Raw genomic sequence first — 21,255 nt, 5'->3', positions numbered from 1 at the left:
GAAGAACATAAAATAGGCACATAATAAGAAACCTTTTATTTGGCATATGTGCCTACAACTAAAGGCTTATGGTAAGGGGTTAGACAGTAAGAGCAGATCTGAAAAATAGAAAACATTTTAACCGACGGTTCAAATTGTAAAATTTTGCATCAGTAAACAAACCTGTGTAATTGGTTTAAATAGTTCTTGAAAGTGCTGGGCCCTTTCCCTTTTGTCTGTTTCACCACTGCTTGCAGCAACTTCTGCCCAGAACTGAAATTCATCACTGGGTTCGAGAATTCCTTTCAAAACATAAATGTTTGCATTGTATTAATGGTCACATTTCACATGGGTTAAATAGAATAGAAACTGACACCAGGCTAGAAACTTTCAGGCCAGTTTTAACCACAAATAAATGTGAATCAATCCTTTTGTGACTATGATTTTGTTTCATATTAATCCTAAATTTGAATTCATCTTCATGTTGGGCTCTCCTACATCGGAAAACCAGTTTGTGGTTCTTCACTGCACAGACATAAGAGTGAAGGAGAGGGCATGCAATATAGCAAAAATTAGTGAAAAGTGATTAAAAGTCAACAGAAGGCAAATAAAAACACAAGAAAGAAAGAAAAGATGAAGTGTGAAGATAAGTTAGCCAATAATATGAGGACACCAAAAGATTTTTCAGACCTATAAAGTGTAAAAGAGAGACAAGAGTAGACATCAGTCCGCTGGAAAATGATGCTGGAGAGATAGTAATGGGGAACAAAAAAAATACCAGATGAACTGAATAAGTCTTTTACACCAGTCTTTACTGTGTAAAACACAACCAGCAGCACGCCAGAAATCGAGAGAGTCGGGGGAAGAAGTGAGCAGAGTTGCTATTAATAAGAAGGTGCTTGGGAAGTTGAAAGGTCTGAAGGTAGATAAGTCACCTAGACTAAATGGGCTACATTCCAGGGTTCTGCAAGAGATAGCTTATGAGATTGTGGAGGCATCAGTAGTGATCTTTCAAGTCTCACTAGATTGTGAAGGACTGAAAAACTGCAATGTCATTCCACTCTTTAAGAAGGAAGCGAGGCAAAAGACAGGAAATTAAAGGCCAGTGGTTGGTAAAATGGTGTTAAGAATGAGGTTTTGGAGTACTTGGAGGTACACAATAGAATAGTCGAAGTCAGCATGGGTTCTTAAAGTGCAAATGGTTCCTGAGAAGTCTGCTGGAATTCTTTGAGGAAGTAATAAGCAGGATTGACAAAGGCAAGTCAGTGGATGTTACTTGCTTGCATATTCAGAAGGCCTTTGACAAGATGTTTCATATAGGCTTCTAAACAAGGTAAGAGCCCATGGTATTACAGGAAAGATGGTAGCATGGGAGAAGATAGGTTGCAAGCAAAGAGTGGAAATAATTAGTGATCTGGATGATGGAATCAACGGACACAAAATGCTTGAGTAACTCAGCAGGTTAGGGAGCAATTATGGAAATTTTAAAAATAGTCGACATTTCAAGCCAAGAACCTTCTTCAGGACTGCAAAAAAAGACGAAAAGTCAGAGCAAGAAGGTGGGGTAGGGGAGGAAGATGAATAAGGTGGCAGGTGATAGGTGAAACCAGGAGAGGGGGAGGAGGTGAAGAACTGGGAAGTTGATTGGCAAAAGTGATAAAGGGCTGAAGGAGGGGGAATCTGATAGGACAGTGCAGAAGACCATGGAAGAAAGAGAAGGAGGAGCACCACAAGGAGTGATGGGCAGGTAAGGAGAAAGGAGAGAGAGGGAAACAGAAATGGGGAATGGTGAAAGGAAGGGTGGCAATTACTGTAAGTTCGAGAAATCAATATTCCTGCCATCAGGTTGGAGGCTACCTAGGCAGAATACAAGATGTTGCTCCTGCAATCTGAGTGTGGCCTCATCGTGGCATTAGAGGAGGCCATGGACTGATATTTTGATAGGGGAATGGGAAGTGAAATTGAAATGGACAGCTCCTGGGAGATCCCACTTTTTCTGGTAGAGCATAGGCGCTTGGCGAAGAAGTCTCCCAGTCTACATTGAGTCTCACTGATATACAAGAGACCACACCAGGAGCACAGGATACAGCAGTTGACCTCAACAGACTTAACGTATCGCTTCACGTGGAAGGACTGTTTGGGGCCCTGAATGGTAGTGAGGGAGGAGGTGTAGGGCAGATGTGGTACTTGTTCCGCTTGCAAGAATAAGTGCCAGGAAGGAGATCAGTGGAGAGGGATGAGTAGACAAAGGAATCGCAAAGGGAGTGCAGGGAATCAATGGCTTTGTGGTCATGTTGTGGATGATACAAAGATAGTTGAGAGGCAGGTAATGTTGAGGAAGCACAGAGTATGCAGAATGTGCCAAGCAGTGGCAGATGGAATACAGTATAAAGAAGCATATGGTCATGCACTTTGATAGAACGAATAAAGGTGCACACTATTTTCTAATTGCGGAATGTATTGAGAAATCAAAAGTGCAAAGGGACTTTAGACTCCTAGAGCAGGATCTCCTAAAGGTGTTGCAGGTCAAGTTGGTAGTAAAGAAGGCAAATACAATGTTATTATTCATTTCAAGAGAATTAGAATATAAAAGCACTAATGTAATGCTGTGGCTTTATAAGCTACTGCTCTAACCGCATTTAGAGTACTAAGAGAAATCTTGGTCCAAATGTCTATGAAAGGATTTATTTGTTTACCTGTATTTATTTAGAGATACAGCATGGAATAGGTTCTTCTGGCCCCTCAGGCATCACCACCCTGCAACCCCTAACAACCCCAATTTAGCCCTAAGCTAATCACTGGGCAATTTACAATAACCACTTAACCTACCCAATATGTCATTGAAGTGTGGAAAGAAACCAGAGAACCAGATAAGACCCACACATTCCACAGGAAGGACATACAGAGACCTTACAAAGGATGTTGGGATTGAACTCTGAACTCTGACATCCCAATCTGTAATAGCGTCACCCTAACCGCTACGCTACCATGGCATTCACGTGATGGACTGCATTTGAGAAGACCCAATGGAGGTTCACGAAAGTTATCCTGGGAATGAAAGGGTTAATGTTTGAGGAGAATTTGATGGCTCTGGGCCTATATTTGCTGTAACTTAGAAGAAATCTCATTGAAACCTACAGAATACTGAAATGTCAGGATGGAGTGAACATAGAGAGGATGTTTCCAGTAGTGGGAGACTCTGGGACCAAGTGGGTCAGCCTTAGAATAGTACGACTTCCCCTTGAGAACAAAGGAGGAATTTCTGTAGCCGGAGGGTGGGAAATCTGTGGAGTTCATTGACACAGATGGCCATGGAGGCCAATTCATTGGGTATATCTAAAGTGAAGGTTAATACGTTCCTGATTAGTAAGGACATCAAAAGTTACAAGAAGGCAGGAGAATGGGGTTGAGTGGCATGTTCCATCTGTCAGTAACACAGGGCTTCCGTGTCCTTCCAATGCATGGACTTAAACTTCTCACTGCCATTCTCAATTCTCCATCTCTATACTTATCCCACAAACAAGACCTAATGTACCTTTTACAAGAATATTTATTTTTTATTTTTATGTAGAGATAGAGTGTGGAACAGGCCATTCTAGCTCAATGAGCCACACCACCCAGCAACCCACCTATTTAGCAATAGCCTACTCACAGGACAACTTACAATGACCAGTTAACCTACATTTTTAAAGTAGGTCTTTGCACAGTGGGAGGAAACCAGAGTACCCAGAGGAAACACACATGGTCATGGGAGAACAAACAAACTCCATCAGACAGTGCCAGAATTGAACTCTGAACTCCAGAATGCTCCAAGCAATAAAAGCATCGCGCTAACCGCTAGTCTACTGTGGCATGTTGCCAGGACTAGAGGACTTGAGTTACTGGGAGAGGCTGAACAGGATAGGACTTTATTCCTTGGTTTGTAGGAGAATGAGTGGCAACCTTAAAGAAGTGCGTATACAGTAACTATGAAACTAAGATAAGTCTTTCCCCTGGATTAGAGATTCCAAAACTAGAGTAGATAGGTTTAGGGTGAGAGGAAAATGAACTAAAATGGATCAGAGGGACAATTTTTTCATACAGCGTGCGATCACTATATGGAATGAGCTGCCAGGAAAAGTGATTGAGGCAGATACAATAGTATCATTTAAGAAGCACGGAGACAGGCACATGGAGGGATGGGACATGGAGAGATATGGGCTAACCAGGAGAAACTGGGACTAGGTCTGTGGTCATCCTGGTCCTCATGGACTGGATGGGCTGAAGGGTCTGTATCCCTGCTATATTGCTCAATGTCTCTAAATCACAAGCGAAATATACCAAACTAATTCTGTTAGCTAAGTTTAATCCATCCTGTGTGGATGAGATAAGAATTATATACAAGGAAAGAGTCCAATTCCTATCCTGCTAAAATCAAATTTTGAAACATTTCAAATATTAACAGCTATCATGCACATCTTAGTTCATGACATTAGAAGGATCATAAATGAACTGGAAGGGAAAATAAGATTAAAAACTATTTAATTATAATGTACTCCAGCTTTAAGTTTCAAACCTGAAGTGTCCTCTTCCCCTCCAAATCTTGTTCCACTGTGACTCTGACCTGAGTGCCTTACAATAGACCCCAAACCTGCTTCTAGTTGAGTCAACAAATGCTGAAGTTTAGGGTCAAAACTCTTACTCCATTTCTCATCCTAAAAAGAAAAGCAGAAACTACATTAACCACAAAATCTCTGCCATTAATTTGAAGTTCAAAATAAATGTCATGTCCTAGCCATTCTCTCTCCTTTGTATTAGTATTTCAAGTTCATTACAATTTAAAATCTATGATTTTGAGACACTAATAATTATCAGATTTTCAACAAAATATTTAACCTAGAAGCACAATTTGTTTCAATGAGCTGATGATAGTAGATTTTAAGATTGTTAATACTTCCAAAAATAGGGCCAAAAGTCAGAATCCAAATAATATCATCTTAGTATCAAAAGGTTGCTTTCAGCTGATAACTGACACTACAGAGAAAATCTAGATTAAAAGAAGCTCAGCCTGCAACATAAATAAGTGTAAATTCTTTCAAAAACATCAATACAATCAGTGTCATGCTGAATAATTAGCCATGCAAGTTTCATATAAATATTAGGAGGGATTTAAATATTAAACAATGTGGCAAAATTTCAGGTAACTTTGTAATATTCACACAGCAAGACAATAGCAAACAATAAGATCAAGGAAAAATAGTAACATCTGGTTTAAATTTAACTATTATGTTCTGATTACTGAAATGACCTTCAAACATTATTCCTTTCTAAAAAAAAGCAATCTATTTTCCTTCCAATAAATTATGTTTTTAATTAAGTGCAATGATTTCAATTAATTAGGGCACATCGGGACCAATTTTGGCCCAATTAAGCAGCTGCATAATTAGCCAAAGTTTCATGGAAATAATGAAAAAGATATATAAAGAAAGACAAACTACCGTTTAACTGAGTAACAAATTAAGCATTTAAATGAAATGCAGAATAAATTAGAAGACTACCAAAACTGCTATAGTACTAAAAAGCTGTGTATTAGTTCCTAATAGTTATCAAAGGAGGAATTCATCCAATGTACACTGATGTGTTCTTTTGATTGACTGTAAATGAAAGTCAATGCAGACACCTAGTGCGGATAGCAGACTGCCTTCAAACCATGCTTTAAACGATGCATCCCCCAAATCTTCATTATCACTGGAACATTCCAGATGACTGTTGAAGCTTTCAAATTCTTTGTAATTCCTAACTTGTTGAAGAAGTGAAATTGTTTCATTTTCACTCCCAGCCATTTCTGGCATCTCCAAGCCTCAATGCTTAAAACCACAGTGAGCAAAACAGTTCCGAATTATCTTATTTTTTATTACTTGTCAACTATCAGTGACAAAAAAAAGTGTTCTTTGAACACAAACATGTAAGTGATTCTACTTAAAAACTATTCACTTTCAACATGGTGTATTGTCTAAGGGCCACATGATAGGCACACGACTGACGCTAGCAAGATAATGTTCGGCAAGTCTTCTGTCCCAATTAAGAAGCATAGTGTCCCAAATAAACAAAGGGAACTTGGCTACTTTCCTGATTTGTTTTTGTTCTTTAAGAGTTGTCCCAAATATGCGGCTGTCTCAATTAACTGACAGCCCAATTATCCCGTATCCACTGTAACTGAATCCACTGTGAAGTACACTTAATTGGGCACAGATAGACATAAAACTACTACAGCATAAACTTTCATAAAATATTTATCTTCTGAAAGTAAGGTACAGATAACAGATTAGAAAAGATGTCTTTTAAAATGTTCACAAACTCACCTTCAATAGCACTGGTGCAAATATTTGCCGTATTGCTTGATAAAAAGCATTTATGGGTGAATCCAGCATTGATGACACAAGTATATTTGTGTGCAAATTTTCTTCAGTAATAACATCTGGACGTATCTTAAAAAATACCAAAATTTTGTCCTTGATATCCCTTGATTCAACCTATCATTGAAAAAAACAAAATTCCAGAGTGACTGCAAACCACCTGCAGCAATATTAACTTTTGAAACAACTAATGAAACTTTATTTTGTTCTCACAATATGACCCTTTAAATCTTTCCATTTCTAGACCTATAAAAACGGTTTACTGTCACTTATCACTTATTAACAGGAATTCCAATTCTTATGTCCCTGGTCATCTTCTCCACAAAAGAAAAAAGATCCTGTTCAGATAGCGTTTTCAACTTAATAATTGCCACTGGTCAGATGCAGGTGCACTTGGCCAGCAGCCTAACTGGGTCCAAATAAAGGCATAATTGTTCTTTACCCTTTTATGATCACAAGCCACTGCTGGATATTAAGAACATCAAGTACTGAAGATCTAACCCACTAGTGAGTTGCTCAATAATAGAGGAGCTGGACTTGGTGTAGAGTGTGCTGCTGTCTGCTACAAAAGGCGTCAAGAGTCGGTGCACGGAGACAGTGTTCAGTCTAACAAAACAGTGCAGGCTCTTTTCTTGTGATCTTGCTCGATACTATTTCACAGGCGAGACAGATGGCGGGTTGTAGTGCAGACTAGACCCTCGTGCTCTGGGGTTTCCTGTTGCAGACTCACAGGAGAGGAGGTACTGGAGGCGATGTGGCCACCATCAACTCTGAGTTGGAGACTGGCCCCTCCCATCCATGCTGCCCTCCATTGGTCGCTCGGTGGAAGACAAACTGGAATGCACTGGTCTGCATACTTCTGTGGGTTTGTTATTGCCGACAACAGCCATGCACCATGAATCTACAGGACTTGACACTCGGGGGCTTGGGCTATTTTTTTTGTGCAACTGTATGGTTATTGCTATCTATTATGTACTATCATAGTGGGCAAGAGTAACCTGCCTTAACATCTACTGTCCAGTGACACTGATATCAACAATAATGAAATGTTTTGAATAGTTGGTTATGGATCACATTAAATCCCATCTTCCTGTTACACTGAACAATTTTCAATTTGCTTATTACTCAAATCAGTCCACTAACAATGCCACAGCCTCTGCCCTTCACTGCGTCCTGTCCCTCCTGGAAGATGGCATCACATACCCCAAGATATAAACTGTGTTTATCAACCTCAGTTCAACATTTAATACAATCATCACTCAGTCCCCATCCTTGTTGGGTCTCAACACTTCGCTCTGTAATTGAATCTTGGATTTCTTGACAGAAAAACCACAGTCAGTTCATTTTGGCAGCAACACTTCTAGCTCAATCACCCTGAGCACAAACACCACCCAGGGCTGCGTGCTCAACCCACTGCTGTTCACATCTCGGATGCATAACTGTACTGTTAGTTCCAGCTCAAATCCAATCATCATGTTGACAACACAATCATGTTGGTTTCAGCAACAATGACGACAAGATGGCATGGAAAGAAAGAAGGGCTGCTTGTTGAATGGTGCAAGTATAACAACTCAAATCTCAATGTGTACATACCTAAAGAGCTGATTGTTTGACTTTAGTATATAAAAAGCTCATCCATGAAGAGTTATGAGCAACAATTTTCTGGGAGTGTACATGACAGACGATCTCACCTGGTCCCCCAAAATCACTTCTTCAGTCAAGAAAACATAGCAGTGCTCTCCACTTCCTGAGGAGGTTAACACAAGTGAGGCTCTCCACCTTCCCCCCCTCCCCCCACCACCACTCTAATTTTTACACAATTTTTATACAAGCGTCATTGTAACCATCTGCTACGGGATTTGCAAGGCATCAGACCTCAAGACCCTGCAAAGGATTGCAAGTACTGCTGAGAGGATCATTGGGTTTCTCTTCCACATATCTGAGATATTTATCAAGATCATGCATTCACAGGGCCCTTAGGATCATCAAGGATCCTTCCATCCATCCCACAAATTTTTTTGACCACCTACCATCCTACCATCAGGCAGGAGATACTAGAATAAGGTCTGTTAGGATGGGAAACATCTTCCCCCAAACCATGAGCCAAATGAACTCCCTGCCACCACCTACGTCTTATCACACGTAAAGTGCCAGCAGAGTTATACTGTATACTTTTTAACTTGGGTCATAAATACATCTTATGCTAACTGTCAGTCCTCTGGACTGTATGTTCTTATTTGTTAATTTATTTGTGGTAATATTTCTTTACGTGTTCTCTGTGAGTTAAATGCACCATGTTTTGCACCTTGGTCCAGAGGAACATCGTTTCATTTGGCAGTATACATAGATCATTGAACAGTACGGGTAAAAAGTATGTATAGGGTTGAATGTTAATGAACTTGAACCTGAGAATAATATAGTGATAATTTAGCAGTGGTTGAGGAGGACAGCTACAAGGTTTTTCCTTTGCAAGCAGTGTGGAGATTACTCTGTAGCTACTGCTGTCAGGCATTTCCTTGAGTGTGACTCAGCAACTCCCCATTTATATTATTTTATTCTTCTAATCCCAGAGCATTGGAAGCAACAAGAGAAAAGGAACAATTGTGCAGATGCCTTAAGGCCAATATGCAACAGAAAATCCATGACCTAAAGAACAGTGCAGGAGATCCAGAAACTCAGCAGTTACCGTGATACATGCAGGTTCTGTTGCACTGCTACAATAAGAGGGTGCAAATACCTAAAGGCTCACAGAAAAGCCAGGAATGGTAGAAACAGCAGAGAAGCCACAAGCACCATACTGAACACAGCTTTTCATTGTTAGCAATAATTTGTCCGGGTTGAGGTGACAGAACGAGACTCAATGTGTAATATTAGTGAAGAGTAGTAAAAAAAAAGTAGAGTCAGTCAGTGGCATTTCTTCCAAAGGGTATATTCCATTCTTTCTATTTCTCCATTTTAATTACAATTATTCTGACAACATCATCTTCCATACCAATGCCTTCAATGTCTTCGTTTCCTTCCACTATTGTTGACAAAGAGCCAATCATGCCTTCCACGTTTCCCACATATGTACGTTCTCACACACACACACACACACACACACACACACACACACACACACACACACACACACACACACACACACACACACACACACACACACACACACACACACACACACACACACACACACACACACACACACACACTCTCTTACTTCACTCATTTTCCACCCCGCCTGCTAACACATCGTCAGTTCAACTTATCCAATGTAATGTCACCACATTTTCCTTTCTTCTTACCTCTTAATATTCTGCAGTCTCTGCGACTATAGAAAATTATTGAGATATAGCTGGAAATCACAGCGTCCAGGGGAAACCCATGTTATGTCTAGGTACTATGTGTAATCTCCACATGGACATGAACAGCAAAGATCACAGTCAAACTCAGGCTCATGGAGCTGTGCCTCTGTACAGATAAAACAGCAATTTACTTGCTCTTCTTCCAACCTGTCTAGCCTTTCTGCTGTTCTCATTGTGATCTCCTCTACAATGGGAAATGAAAAGAATGTTGCCCTATTCATTCTGAAAGCTTGATCCAAAGATTCCAGTCAGGTGTTATGTTAGCTTTCAGAGTCCTACTCCCACCCTGATCTTCTGCTGTGACTTCCTTCTGACTTCCAACAATGCTCTCATAAGTTAAAGAAAAAATACCTCATCTTCTCTGTATTTGCATTAAACTATTTCAAAATTTAACAGTTTCAGATACTGTTTCATCTGTTTAATTCTCACATTTGTAAGATTTATAATTTTCTTCATCGAGTAACTATTTTGTTTCTTCCATATAAACCTCTTTCACTGAAACTCGTTCTATTTTGTATCTCTAACTTTTCCCAGTTCTGATGAAAGGTATGATGCCTGAGCATCAACTCTTTTTCACTCTTCAGAGATATTGCCTGACCAATTAAATACTTTCACCATCTTTAGTTTTTATACCACACAGAACATTTCTATCAAATGGATCAAAACAGTTAAACATTCACACCTCAGTTGGTGGTCTAACATATGTGCAGTAGCCATAACATAGTGTACTGCGGCAACTCATCAAGGCTTCTTCAACAGCATTTCCCAACTCGTAACCTTTACAATGCAATAGGTCTATCTGGCCAATACAAAGAAAGCCTAACATCTTCACCTCACAAGCTACTGTGACTTCGTCAGATCTTGCCATTTCTTCAGTGTTGCTGAGTCAAAGTTCTAGAATTCCCTACTTACATGACAGGAACTGAATTAGTTCATTGGTAACACTCACCACCACCTCAAAGAAAATAAAATACAAGTAATAAATGTGTTATTGCCAGTGTCAGCAGTATTTTGAGAATAAGGCATTAAAATTGATGATTGCAGTATTAATAACTCCTTTTCAATAATAATTTTAATCATCCATTATTATATTAAACCCACACATTCCTATCTTGCATTCATCCATTGAGTACATTTTCAGAGTCATAAAACACCACAGCCAGAAACAGGCCCTTCAACCCATCTAGTCCATGCCAAAATATTAATCTGCTGTCCAATTGCCTTGCACCTGGACCACTGCCCTCCATTCCCTCCAAATTTCTCTTAAATATTGAAAACGAACCCATATCCACTTCTTCTGCTGGCAACTCATTCCACACTCTCACCACCATCTGAGTGAAGAAGATTCCCCTCAGGTTCCCCTTAAACATTTCACCTTTGTACTCTTAACCCGTGACTTCTAGTTCAAGTCTCACCAGCCTCAGTGGAAAAAGCCTGCTTGCACTTTCCCTACCTATACCTCTCATAATTTTACATAGCTATCATACCTTCCTGCATTTTCCTATGCTCGAGGGAATAAAGTCTAAATTCCCTATAGCTAAGGTCCTCAAGTCCTGGCAACATCTTTGTAAATTTTCTCTGTACTCCTCCAACCTTATGATATCCTTCCTGTAGGTAGGTCACCAAAACTGCACAGAATGCTCCAAATTAGGCCTCAACAACGTCTTGTGCAACACAGAACATCCCAACTCCTGGACTCAATAATTTATAAAGGCCAATGTTCTAAAAATTCTCTTTATGACCCTATCTACTCGTGACGCCACTTTCAATGAATCAGGTATTTGTATTCCCAGATCACTCTGTTCTACCGCATTCTTTAGTGCCTTACCACTCATTCCGTAAGTTTTACCCTGGTTTGTCCTCCCGAAGTGTAACACTTCACACTTGTCTACATTAAATTTCATCTGTAATTTTTCAACCTATTTTTCCAGCTAGTCTAGATCCCACAAGTCTTGAGAGCCTTAATTTTCTTTAATGAAATATAATTAAAAGGCATCACACACTGTGTATCAGAATACTTCCCAATCTTCACATTCTATTTTTCATGAGCAACAATGCTGGTGACAAAAGTCAAATTTATTCTGTGGTAATAATTAACTGTTTACAATGAGATTTCATTATTTGTTATTTAAAAACTTTTAGCCAATATAATGTACTACATCCTACAGATGCAACACATTTAATGATTCGATAAATCTGTAAAATAGGTTGAATAAATAAAAGTAAACTAGATAAGATTATTACAATGAAATTGCAGCATCATCTTGGCAATATCAACACAAATTTATGCCATGTTTGTTCTTATACAATAATGAAACATTGAATCTCTAATATTTTTCCACCAATAAGGAAGTGACGGAAAATACCGATTAATTTCAAATACATAGCCTAACACTGACTGAAAAAGATTACGAGTTTCTGAAAAAGCAATTTTGATTTTGACAGAAGGAATACTGTCACCTACCCCAGCCAATGGATTATTTGGTAATCATTTATATAAAACAGATATAAACCATAAGGTTCATCCAATTTCACCATTAACAGAAAACTAACTGGGTAAGAGATAAACTACAGAGCCAGACTCTTGCTTCTTATGTTGAGGCCTCGCCTGCAGCTGGTGTTAGTTCAGCTCATGAAAACTGCAATGTTAACTTGTCCTGAACAATTAGTACAGTATCATCCGATTCAGATCTGAAACAATATTTACAACTTTAAAATTGTCAGCAATAACTAAATTAACTTTAATTAAAGTAAAAGATTATTTAAAAATTTATTTTATTATGCTTTGAAAGAAATAAACATGGATTTATGTTGACAAGCTAAGGAACAGCACTGCAAGAGAACAGAGCATCCTTCACATTTGTAATCCAACATAGGTATCAATCATTCCCTGAAGTAATAGTAGCTGGATAGTTAACATTTCCTATTAATAGGCTTTATTCAACCACAATAGTACACCATTGTACGATTTCAATTAGAAGACGCATTTGAAACACAGGCTACCAACTATGCACTAAGTTAAATGACACTTATGTGTTGTGAACATATAGATTGAAACTCTAACTGCTTTTGAGCACCCAAGTAAAATAAAATGATACCTTATTACACACAACAAGCTGGTTACCCAATTTCTGTAACGAGATAACAAACACATTGCCATCATCCAGAAAATTGTTCAATTCTTTCCTGTCTCCCAGTGATGCAATGAAAGAATCCGATGGGGCAATGCCAAAATAATTTCCTGCTGTTCTGAGGATGAAACATTTTCTTGCATCTTCTAGATTTGCAGACATGTTGTCTTTCCTTAAATAGATTTTTAAAAAAAGTTTAAGTGCCAAAGTACAAATTTTATTGCTTATAACACAATGCACAGAAAAATAAAAGATCAACCAGAATGCATACATCCCGAGTTTTCACTCCAACAAAAATATTTCAAACACATGCTAATTTATTAAAACCAGTACTATTCTTACGCAGGCAGAAGTGAATTTCAGAATTGTGAAATGCAGGCTCAAGGTCAATAATAAAAGACCCTTAGAAATTAAACCTCAAGAGATCTTAATCAGTCACATTCAACAAGTTAGAAATACTATTGTATTCAAGGAACCATTAAATGCAAAAATATTACAATGAAGACATCACTGGAGTTCTGCAGCATGTAATTTACCCCTAACTAATCTTGGAGGAAATTAAATAATAAAATATCATTTAGTAATAAATTTCAATTTCAATTCTTATTATATTTTAGCTGCAGAAGAGGTAAGTCATTTGGCCCCTCAAACCTGCTCTGTCATAGCTGATCTTTTACTTCAGCATCATTTTCCTGTAAAAATCAACATGCTTTAATTCCCTTAACATCCAAGAATCTATAAATGTTGGCCTTGAACATATACAGTCCTCTTGGCTAAAAACTCCTATGATTAATGCTCTCTGTGTTAAGAAGTTTCTTCTCATTTCAGTACTGAATGGCTGAACCTTTATCTTGAAACTGTGACCCAAGTCAGGGAGTACAATATCCCTCCATCAATATCACTGTCAAGTTCTGTCATTGCATACTTTGCATATTTCAATGGAATTATCTCCAATCCTTCCAACTATGGAATGGAAGCTTAGTCTGCATATTCTCGTCATAGGACAAGCCTTCCCCCTTGATACTCTGAATCAATCTGATGAACTCTCACTACACTGAGAGAGTATTCTAAGTAGGGAAGACTAGGCCTGCACAAGTAATCATTTTTTTTTGTTTTTAAATGAATTCCTACTTATATGGAAGTGTCACATTTCTCTGCCTCCATACAATGTCAGACCTCCTGGACCATTGTTTGGTTATGTATAAATTGGATTTGGTCAAAGTCAAAATTTCTGACAATACAGAAGTAGGAGATTTGGTAAATAGCAAGGAAACTGAACACTAATACAAGTTAACAGAATGGAGAGAGAAGTGGTTGTTCTTCAATATGGATAACTTATGAGGAAAAATATTCTGACAAAAAAAAGGAAAAATACACCAAACGAAAAGGCAAAAAAATCATAAGAACAAGATCCCAAGAAACCCAGGTTCTAGAAATGAAACCATTGAAGTAAGAACAATAACAATAACAAGTATGTAAATATGTACATATGGTTTGCAAATTTAATCAAAATCACATCAACCCCTGCTTTAAATATACCCAATGACTTGGCCTCAACAGACATTTTTTGCAAAGAATTCCATTGAATACCACCTTCTGGCTAAAGACATTCCATCTCATCTCTGTTCTAAAGGGGTGCCTTTATCTTTTGGCTGTGCACACTCATCCTAGACTCTCCCTCTGCTAGAAACATCCCACCCATGTCCACTCTATCCAGGCCTTTCAATATTCGGCAAGTTTCAGTGAGACACCCCTCATTTTCCTTAACTCCAGAGCCAACAAACTCTCCTCAGATGTTAATCCTTTCATCTACAGGATCATTCTAGTAAACCTCTTCTGGCCCCTCCCCGATGCCAGCATATCCTTTCTTAGATATGAAGCCCAAAACTGCACACAGTATTCCAGTTGTGGTCTGATGAACGGCTTATAAAACCACATCATTACATTACTTTTATATTCTAATCCTCTTGAAATGAATGCAAACACTGCATTTGCCTTCCTTATCACTGACTCAACCTGCAAGTTAACCTTTAGGGAATCCTGCACAAGGACTCTCAAGTTCTATGATTTCTGAATTATCTCTCCATTTAGAAAATAGTCTACACCTCTATCCCTTCTACCAAAGTGCATGACCATACACCTCATACCATACAAATGTATTACATTTGTCATGTCTCTGCCTATTTAGCCAATCTAACTAAGTCCTTTTTCAGACCCCCAATTCCTCAATGCAACGTGCCCCTCTGACTGACTTAGTATCATCTGCAAACTTTCCCACAAAGCTATCAATTCCATCATCCAGATCATTAATGTATACTTGAAAAGTAGCAGGTCCAACACCAAACCCAGCAGAAAACCATTAGACAACAGCAGCCAACGAGAAAAGGCCCCCTTCATTCCCACTCTTTACCTTCTGCCAGGCAGCCAATTCTCTATCCATGCTGGTACCTATCCTGTAATAACAAGGGCTCTTTCTTGTTGAATGTAGAGCCCTTGGTATTGCATGTGTCTCATGTACAGCATCTTGCCAAAGGCCTTCAGAAAATCCAAACAAACAACATCCATTAACTCTCCATTGTGTATGCTGCTCCTTATTTCCTACAAAAAGTAATGGTTACAGCCCAGTCCATCACAGGGAAAACCCTTCCCACCATTGAGCACATCTACGCAAAGCATTGTCGCAGCAAAGCAGCAGCTATCATTAGGGACACCCACAACCCAGGTCATGCTCCCTTTTTACTGCTGCCATCGAGAAGGAGGTACAGAAGCCTCAGGACTCACACTACCAGGTCCAGGAACAGTTATTACTGCTCAGCCATCAGGCTCTAGAACCAGTGGGGATAATTTCATTCAGCTTCACTTGCCACATCATTGAAATATTCCCACAACCTATGGACTCACTTTCAAGGACTCTTCATCTCATGTTCTCAATGGTTATTGCTTATTTATTTATTATTATTATTTATTTCTTTTCGTGTTTGCAGTCTGTTGTCTTTTGCACACTGGTTGAATGCCCAAGTTGGTGCAATCTTCGTTTGATGCTATTATGCTTATTATATTATTATAGATTTATTGAGAATGCCATAAGAAAATGAATCTCAGGGTTATTTGTGGTGACATATATATATATATATATATACTTAAGTAATAAATTTACTTTGAATTGTCTAGTAAAATCTCCCCTTAAGGAATCCATGCTAACTACAGCTCACTACATCATGCGCTTCCAAATAACTTTAATTCTTATCCTTAGTAATGAACTCTAAAACCCTAACAACCACTGAGGTCAGACTAATGGGCCTATAATTTCCTGTCTTTTATCCCCTCCTTTCTTAAAGAGTGGAATGACATAGCAACTTTCCAGTGCACTGCAACCATTCCCAACTAGTAATTCTTGATAAATCACTATTAATGGCTCCTAAATCTTGAGCTTCCTCTTTCAAAATCCTGGAGTACAGTTCATCTAATCCAACTGAGTTATCCATCTTCAACCCTTTCAGCTTCCCAAGCACATTCTCTTTAATAATAGTGACTACGCTCATTTCTGCACCCTCCCCCCCCCCCCCCCGCCCCCAACACCATGACTTGTATTTCTGGCATGTTGCTGGTGTCTCCCACAGAAAAGCAAACTACTCATTGGCCAAACTACTCATTGGCCATTTCTTTGTTCCCCATTGCTACAACACCAGTGCCATTTTACAGTGGTTCAATGTCCATCCTTGCCTCTCTTCTACTCTTCCATTTCAATTTTTCACTAATTTCTCTGTGCAAGATGCTAAAGTTGTACCACTGTGTTGCAATAATGCAGTGTGAATACTTTAGTCCAAGAGGGAGAAGCTGAAATCAGATATATTGGTATTACAGTTGAGTAAAGATAAACCACATATGCACGAGGGAGGAGCTGACCAATGTTAATTGGAAGAGGACCCTAGCAGGGATGTCAGCATCTTATCATAGTACATTGTAGATTCAAAGTCATACAACATGGATGTTGACCTGTAGGAACCATATCTATTTTCTGTCTTTATTGCATTTTGTGTTCATGTTTATTATGGGTAATTGTCACATGGGTTGGAGTGTGGTAGAACAAAAGAGGATAGTTACATATTCATGCTTTGTCTTAGTTTGTCAGTTTAATTTAGTTGAGACGGAGTGAGCCAGGGCTGCTATCTTTTTGTTGACCACTAATTATGTTTAGTTATGCTTAATTATATTAATTTGAACGCTTAGTTATGCTTATTTCGCTATATCGTTAATTTAGTTTTGTTAGTTTTTTAATCATTAAAATATTGTTCATCTTTGCTGGTTTCATAATAAAGGATTGAACGTACTTTTTTTTCAAATTGAAACTCAGATATTTGGAAGTGTGTCATATAGCATCACCTCCCATACTCAGTCTCTGAGTGGTTTTGGTTTGTTTTCAAGTAATTGCTATATTTTGTCAAAAAAATAACATTATACCAAACGAACACCAGTCTACAGCAAAGGATTGCCTCTGACCTGTTGGGAAAACTGGATCAGTTTGCTGATTCATGCTGTGAATTTGTGGTTTGAACAGTTTTGAATGGTCAGTGCTACCTGTCCATTGTGGACCATTGCTTGAATGCATGGTGTTTGCCTGAGGGTTCATCACTTTATTTTGTTGAAACATTGTCCTGGTTGCCAACACTTGAAATGAATGCTGTTTGTTTGTTCTGGTCTAAGCACTGTGGATGCATGAACATTCATTGAACAGAATATCGCCAGTGTATTCTGTGAATGTACTGCGGGGAACAAAGAGTTAATTGCAAGTGGTGCAATAAGGACAAAGTAACATAAGTGAATTGAAGCAACAAATTAACATCAGCGACTCTGATGTTAGGGCTAGAAAAAAAGAAATTAAACTTTCTGTAAAAGCTTTAGCTGGTAGAATTGAAAGTCCTCAAAATAAGTATAAAACAAATGTGAACAAAATTAAAGGTTTAATACCATCAATTGAGGATTTTATCGAAAATAAGTAAACTATCTTACAAGTGCAATCATGTCTTGAGGACACGACTAATCTCTCTGAAGCTGTTACTAAGCAACATCAAACACTGTCTTCACTACTTCCCAAGGACAAATAGAGAAAACAGAAGGAATCTTTTACAAACATTGATAGCTATAATAGTACATTCTTAGAGGATGTGAAATAATGGTTGACTCAAACATGTTACAATGAAGGTCATGTTGCTGCAACAAATGATTATGAATCTCACCTTGCATCAGATGATGGTTCTCAAATTCCTAGGCATGGCTTGACTATGTATATAAGAGGTGACCCACTGGATGATGTAAAACAAAATGACAGCATATCAAATATCAGGGCTCAATGTTCTGCTGCAGGAAGAAAATCTTCTGTATCTACTACATCCTCTGTAAAATAGAGGCAGATTTTGCAGCATTAATTGCACGTCAGCTACTATTGAAGAAAAAATGTGCTCTGGAGAAGCAAATTAATTGCTATGGAGCAATAGAAAAGGAAGGAATATGTCCTCAAGACAAGAGTTCCTATATTGAAAAGGCAAAGAGAAAAAAAAAACACCCAATTTTAATGTTGATTCATTTGTTCCTCAAGTGCCTGTGAAGCATGAACAAGACTCCCAAAAGATAGTTCAGAGGGTTACTCTCAGTCTGCACTAATGAGGCACTCTGAACCTATGTCATATCCAACAGCTCAAAGGGCTCATGGGGACATTCACTTACAACATGGAAACACTTGTTTCATACAGTAGAAGTCAAATTCATATTATTGATATTAGTAAGAAGCAAAATGTTAGACCGTTATAGCACAAAATAACATATTTCATCTTGGTCTAAAAGAGAAATTCAAATTTCCCATGGCAATCTATTGCAGTACCATGCATTCAGGAAGGCTTTTGAAAACAGTGTTGAAGGCAAGACTGAGAGCTATAGTGACTGTCTCGATTACCTCGAACAGTGCACTAGGGGTTGCCCTAGCAAACTTGTCAAAAGCAGCCAGCATGTCAACTGTAAGAAAGGATACGTAAAAGCTAAGGCTTTACTACAGGAACATTTTGGTTTGAACAAAAAAATTGCACTGCCTACATGCAAAAGGCTCTTTCTTGGGTACCTCTCAAATCTGAAGACATGAAAGTTCTTCAACACTACAGACTTTGGCTTAGAGGCTGTTGCAATGCCATGGAAGAAGTACAGTACATGCGTGAGCTGGACATGCCTGCCAATATGTCCATTGCCATAAAGAAATTGTCCTATTTACTCAAGGATAAATGGAGAACGGCAGTCTGTGAACTGCAAGAAAGGCAATGCCTTGATGACTGTCACATGACTTGAGTGAAAGAAGAAAAAGTATATTTGCATAAATGTTTAGATGTTTATCCTTAAAGATTTCATGTCTCCTATTTTAGTAGATATGTAGTTGTGATTATTACAGTGTAATAATTAGGGACTGGGAGGTATTTTCTGTCTATCAGTATTGTATTTTGTGTTGCACCCTTATTCCTGGTCTAATTTATCTTTTTCCGTAACTACTTTGAAATATATGGAGTTATGGTCACCATCTCCGCAATGCTCCCCCAGCACTATCCCTTCAACTGACCTACTACATTCCCCAAGACAGGATCCAGTAATGTTCCATCCCTCATTGGTCTATCTACATGCAGCTTCAAAAAATCTCTCCTGGAATTCACTTCCAAATTCCACCCTTTTATGCCAAGCCAATCACAGTTAGTACAAGAGGATTTTAATTTCTCAAATACTATAAAACAATTTTAATCACATCTCTCTGTCTGTTGCTCACGTACCTGCTATGTATTATCAACTCTAGTCATAATTCTTTCTATTTTTCATGTCGTATACTTCTGGAAAATATGTATCCAGCTCCAAGCTCCCTCTGCTCCAAAGCATTTTCCAATGCCATTTCATTTAAACCTCACACAGGAATACTTGGCACATCTCCAAGTTAAAGCTTTACAATAATTAAACTGTGCTTGCACACCTAAAACAAGTACTTGCAGCAAAAAGTAGGATTGGTTGGACAATTGCAAGAATAGACTGTAGCATCAGCAAAGTGTCTAAACATGCAAAAATATTCCTTCCTTGACCCACAGCGTTGTTTCCAGAATAGCGTTAGCGTGATTATTTCAGATTTAAAAAGAAAACGTGTATGGAATGGAACGCTAGACAATACCGAGAAACAATAAAAGGCACAATTCTGAAAAGATACAAAGACCGGTGCAAGGATACAAAAACAAGGAAATTACAATGAATGCTCCACGACCCGGGTATTGCATCAATACTGGGCACCACATTTTAAACAAAACGGTTTTAAAAGGACACAGAAGAGATTTACTGAATCGATTTTAAGGACGGGGAGGTGGATTTGTGGAAACATTTAACCAGTTCACCTTGGATCCGAGAAAGTTGCAAGAGGGTCCAAAAGAGCTACTGACAAACAATGCAAAGATTTGACAGACCAGATCAATACTGTATAAAACGTTCTCATTGGCAGAAGGGTCAAAATCTGGAAACATTGAATTAAAATGAAGGCAAAAGAACAACAAGTGTCAAAACTTTTTCTGGACATACAGCAACTATTGGTACAACGAAAGATTCAATCGAAATGTTCAAATCCGAATGAAAAGTAGGGCTATAGATATGGGCCAGAAAACGGATTTTTGTTACACAATACAGTTGAATCCATCCATGTTATAAGTTTTCTGTGATTTAATTTAACATTATACTACTGGAACAGACTGCAAAATAATCGGCATTAAAGCACGTGAAGCTTATCCGCCTCCAGAGAAGTTAACACAACAGCACATCACTGTTCCCCTGGAGAAAGGACCCCGTTGGGTCGCTGAGCACAGTGGCTGAAGCTCCGTGCTAACCTACCCCGCCGTGTCCATGACGTTCCGCGTCTCCACGGGGCAAATCTCTGCACTACCGCGTTATGGGCGGTAACTAAATCCACAGCTCACCGAATTGGGGGGGACAGGAGCCGGCGGGACGGGCGCCTGGCCGGGCGATCAATACTGGCCGCCCGGTTGGCAACAAAAAGCGTCCACGGTTACCCCACACGGCAACGGCCCGGCAAGAGCGGAAGTGACGCACGGAGAACGTCATTGCGCCGCGGCTTAAAGCGGTAAAACCACTGGCGCTCTTGTCAACGGCGGAGAAAGCGGCTCCGGCACCGGGCGAGTGGCGCCGCCGCCGCGGTGAATGGTAACCGCTTGGACGGACGGGAGCGCTGTAGCTGTAAATATAACTGACTGTTGGTCAGCGCGTGTGGTGTGCAGACCGACGGTCGGGGGGTCACACTGGCATCGCGGGGCTCCCGCTCCCGCTCCTGTGGCGAAACCTGCGTTTGGCGGCGGCGGCCGCGGCCCG

At 39.2% G+C, this 21,255-nt stretch overlaps 1 protein-coding gene across 1 annotated transcript in view; it reads right to left on the bottom strand.

The window, feature by feature from the left end:
* Positions 1-20,921, bottom strand: part of dync2h1 (dynein cytoplasmic 2 heavy chain 1) — a 440,753-nt gene extending 419,832 nt beyond the window's left edge. Inside the window, exons 1-6 of the mRNA XM_073043598.1 lie at positions 20,761-20,921; positions 18,105-18,261; positions 12,835-13,039; positions 6,321-6,491; positions 4,535-4,673; positions 163-281 (exon numbers count right to left, since the gene is read on the bottom strand). Of these exons, the coding sequence (XP_072899699.1) occupies positions 163-281; positions 4,535-4,673; positions 6,321-6,491; positions 12,835-13,029 (624 nt within the window). The 5' untranslated portion in view covers positions 13,030-13,039; positions 18,105-18,261; positions 20,761-20,921. The remainder of the gene's footprint in view (positions 1-162; positions 282-4,534; positions 4,674-6,320; positions 6,492-12,834; positions 13,040-18,104; positions 18,262-20,760) is intronic.
* Between the last annotated feature and the right edge of the window lie 334 nt (positions 20,922-21,255).

Source organism: Hemitrygon akajei, chromosome 4 (assembly GCF_048418815.1).
Source record: "Hemitrygon akajei chromosome 4, sHemAka1.3, whole genome shotgun sequence".
Taxonomy (NCBI): domain Eukaryota; kingdom Metazoa; phylum Chordata; class Chondrichthyes; order Myliobatiformes; family Dasyatidae; genus Hemitrygon; species Hemitrygon akajei.
This window is presented reverse-complemented; position numbering and strand designations above follow the sequence as displayed.